General features: G+C 33.3%; 1 protein-coding gene across 1 annotated transcript; it reads left to right on the forward strand.

Moving 5' to 3' along the window:
• Window positions 1–3,331: 3,331 nt before the first annotated feature.
• Window positions 3,332–3,817, forward strand: LOC145098874 (uncharacterized). Its single transcript, XM_079036470.1, has one exon. It carries the CDS (start codon window positions 3,332–3,334, stop codon window positions 3,815–3,817), a length of 486 nt encoding a protein of 161 aa, XP_078892596.1.
• The last annotated feature ends 393 nt before the right edge of the window (window positions 3,818–4,210 follow it).

Raw genomic sequence — 4,210 nt, forward strand, 5'->3', positions numbered from 1 at the left:
ATTCGGATATTGACGATTCCAAATGTTACATGAAACAACGTATAGTGACACGTTCCGTTAGTGAAAACGGGATTTGTAACGGGAATAGATTTGGGGTTGTCACAAAAAAGGACTAGAATCGGTTTAGACTAAAATAATTAAACAACTATCAAAGGACAATCCAAGTTCGACGAGGATTGGTTGCTTGTGAGTAGTTGGAAGTATAGTATTGGAAGATATGGAAATGTGTTCATATTGGATGGACCATGTGGACATTATTAGGAATAGATAAGATTCTATTAAGAATAAGTTGTCGTATGGAAAATATGGAAATGTATCCACATTGGGAATTGAATATTGATTATCTATGACTAAATTAGAAACTTTTATGCAAAAGGATGTTCAAAGGAATGTACTTTGACTGAGAGACATCATATCTAAGGAATTGTCTTGTAACAATTTCCGATAAAAGACTTTGTAATATCATTGGCAATAGTCTTTGTGACTTTTGTGCAGTGACATTACGAAAGTATAAGTTGCAAAGAATGTTAGAATGTAGCATATTCTATAAGTAGCAAGAATTTGATATTCTTTCACTTATGAAAAGGATTTGGAGTTGTGAAATGAGAATGATTGGAAACGTGTTCAATGTGATCTATTTCACAAAGTAAGAACCATAGGTAAACATTGTGTGCATGCTAGGAGCATGGGACAAGTGTTGTAATTCAAGTAAGAAGTTGATTACCCGAAATGACAAATAATGAGTAATCAATATGGTGATAAATAAAAGGCGTTTTATTTATACTCAAAGGTTTGAGGCCATATGGGATTAGTATTATTCTTGTATTTCACATTTGCATGTTTTGACTTCCAGAATAATTGAGTTTATTAAGAATAATCGAATTATTCGAACGAGCCAAAGTCATTCATATGTTGGAAGTAGATATGAATGAAGACTGTCGTGAATTGGTGTGTGGATCGTCTAAAGAGCATTAGACATAAGCAAATGTTTGCTGCAACGTTCATGAGTGCTTATGAATATGAATTTGAGCATTGGATTAAACCCACGCTCACTTGGATCACTCCATGAATTGTATCACGAGTGATTGGTGAGACGATAACATCTTATATTCTTGAAACCGAGATGTGTGAGTTGTATCTTGCGAATCGGTTGCACATTGATAATATGTAAACGCACTAGTAACTTGGTGTTATAAAACATATTGTTGTGTGTGATTCGGTGCATGAGTGCAAGCAAGCATTGTATCAAAGTTTATCCATTCCTTTTATCCAAGGTAGGACAAAAGCGATATCTTTTGGGCCCCTCGATGATTTAGTGATGACAAACGTAAATGCTCGGCCGGGCTAGGGCTAATTTGATTTGTTCAATTAGTCAGTCGTCATAAATCAGAAATCGAGATATAGTACAAAGAGAATGATTTGAAATCATATCTCATATGATATCTAGAATGGAGGAATATATGATCCCTTATCTAAGGACACGCGTATCTTATAGGATCAGAGTTGGCAGCGGCTTTGGAAAGCTACGATTGCAGATCATGATATGAAGTCGTACGCATAATAGTTATTAGACGTATCCAAGTGGGAGACTGTTGGATTAGTGTCTAAGTCCATAATTATTTTGGTATGTACTTGAGCCGATGGTGCATGGTGCTTTTGGGTTGCCTTCACCAAAGCAACTTGATTGGAGAAATAAATAAAGAGAGAGGTTATCATGATTTATTAATATGTTATAAGAATAATATATTAAAGGAGAAATCATATTTGTTTAATTAATATTGGTCAATAATTAATTAAGAATGAATTTTGTGATAAAATGTAATTAATTAAACTAGAGGGGCTGAATTGTAATTATGTGATAGTTGCAAAATAGGGCAATGGTTATCCTTGTTAAAGGATGGACGAATTCAAGGATAAGGATATCCTTAAAATCGTCCAAGGTCCAAGAGATAGGGATTTTCAAGGCTTATCTTATGGTTGCTTGATGGGGAAGTAACTAGATAAGGATAAGGACTGAAACCCTAATCCCAACCCTATATAAAGACCCCTAAGGCCTTAGGATTTCGTGCACTTGATCCCTAGAGCATCTAAGGACGAATTTCTACCTCTCTCCTCTCTCTTTATACCTTCTCCACTTGTTTATGGTGTTTGTAAGCCATTAGAGGCACTACACTTGTGGTGCTTGCTTTCAAGACGTAGGGTTTGAAGATTTAAGTTGTTATTACAATATAACAACAAGAGGTATGTGTTCTAAACTTCTACATGAATTTCGAAAATTGTAGGCCACATTAGGGTTTCTTTATGGGTTCATAATGTTGTGTATCTAATAGTGAAAACATAGATCCAATTCTAGGGTTGCATGCACACATAGGATTGTTTGTACAAAACCCATCAAGATATTAGATGAGGAAAAGGGGAAGCAAATAGTCACAAGAGGTGAAGGGTAAGGAAGCAGACGAGGCAAAGTGTAAATATATGGTGTTAGAGATGTTTGATTTACATTTCGCAGGTAGAGTGTGAGGAAAGAGAAGGGCGAGAGAGTCATAGAGAAAGAAAAAAGTCAAAGAGAGAGAGAGAGAGAAAGAGAGAGAGAGAGAGAGTGAGTGAGAGGTGTGAGAGAGAGAGGTAGGGTAAGATAATTATTTTTTTTATTATTTCCAATTTAAAAAGGTATTACCATGAATATAAGAAAATGGAAAAGAAATTAAAGAGTAAAATAGTCTTTTCAAGGGACTAAAAGCACAACATTTTCTTCATTTTGGATCTTCAATGCAAGTTGAAAACATTTTGGACCTTATCCATAATTCTATGAAAACCATAGGGACCAATTTTGCAGTTTTGATCTATCAAGAATATTGCTAAATTTCTTTTGGGATACATATCATGCGAAAGACATGTCCTTTGATATCTATCTATATTCATTACAATTCATGTGACTACGAACTATAGTTATGTTATTTTATTAATTAACATCTAAAACAAAAGTAAGAATATTGTGTTGCTTTAAGGGTCGTTACATTGTTGATCACCGTTGATTTATGATCAATGGTAGAATGTAGAGAACTGACCAAAATGACAATACTATAAATAGCTTTGAGTATTGTGTTTACACTAGTTTATTCCATAAATAGATTAATGTGAATATCGGTAACAAGAAAGTCTTCTTTTGACAATTAATAGTAACAATATACTATATATAGTTTTATAAGTTCACATTTTATCTAAGTATATACTTCAACAAAAATATTCACCAACTATATATATAAGCTTAAGTGATTTATATCCTCTTACACTATTCTCCTTGTTCGTTCTCCATTTTCACCATTGCCTAATGGCACATATCTCTCCTAACGATGTCACTTTGGTTTATGAGGTATCTGGAAATGCTATCATTGAGGGTTGGTTCACGGATTCTAGTGCCACTGTTCATGTCTGCCACTCCCTTCATAAGTTCATTTTATATTGTCTCATCACACAAGCCAAAGTTGTTATAGGAAATAATGTAAAGGAACCAGTTCAAGGTGAGGGAACTGTTCAAATTCATTTAGCCACAATAAATATATTAACGCTTTCGAATGTGCTTCACGTTCAATCGATTATCAAATGTTTGATTTCCATGAGTCAATTAGACATTAAAGGTTTTCGTGTTTCATTTGGATATGGTAAGGTAATTATCGATGAAGGAAGATTTATTATGGGTGAAGGACACATCCAAGGTGGCATGTATAAACTGGATGAGGCTCCTCAAAATTTTATCAATATATTTGGTGATTCTTCTTGTTTTCTGATCCTCAACAACACAGATTCCCAATTATAGTAAAGATGTTAAATCAGTTCATAAGTCTAATGTACTTCTTCGTTTATAATGTTATCATTATCTTATATGCTAGTATTTTAGGTAGTTTGTTAAGTGATTACCAAATACAAATTACGTCTGAGTATGTGACATTTGGTACTATGAGTCACTTTCCTTATATCTATATAAATTAAGATTTTGTACTATTAAAATATTTGGTCCTCCAAACTCTTTATCTTTATAACTCTTATAAAGGAGGTCATCCAAATCAATATGGTTGAAGTTAAATTATATATATTGAAACATATTCATTTGAAACTCCCAACCATTCAACTTATGTTAATTAATTATTAGGTTAATTGAAATGTTTGTCTATATAAGAAGATTATTTAATGTTTGGTTACATACAATGAA

This window comes from Lactuca serriola, chromosome 4, assembly GCF_051521515.1.
Source record: "Lactuca serriola cultivar US96UC23 chromosome 4, Lser_US96UC23_V15, whole genome shotgun sequence".
In the NCBI taxonomy this organism is placed as follows: Eukaryota; Viridiplantae; Streptophyta; class Magnoliopsida; order Asterales; family Asteraceae; genus Lactuca; species Lactuca serriola.

What these genes read in the sequence shown, in the direction of transcription:
- LOC145098874 (XM_079036470.1), top strand. Translation starts at nt 3,332, where the DNA reads ATGGCACATATCTCTCCTAACGATGTCACTTTGGTTTATGAGGTATCT.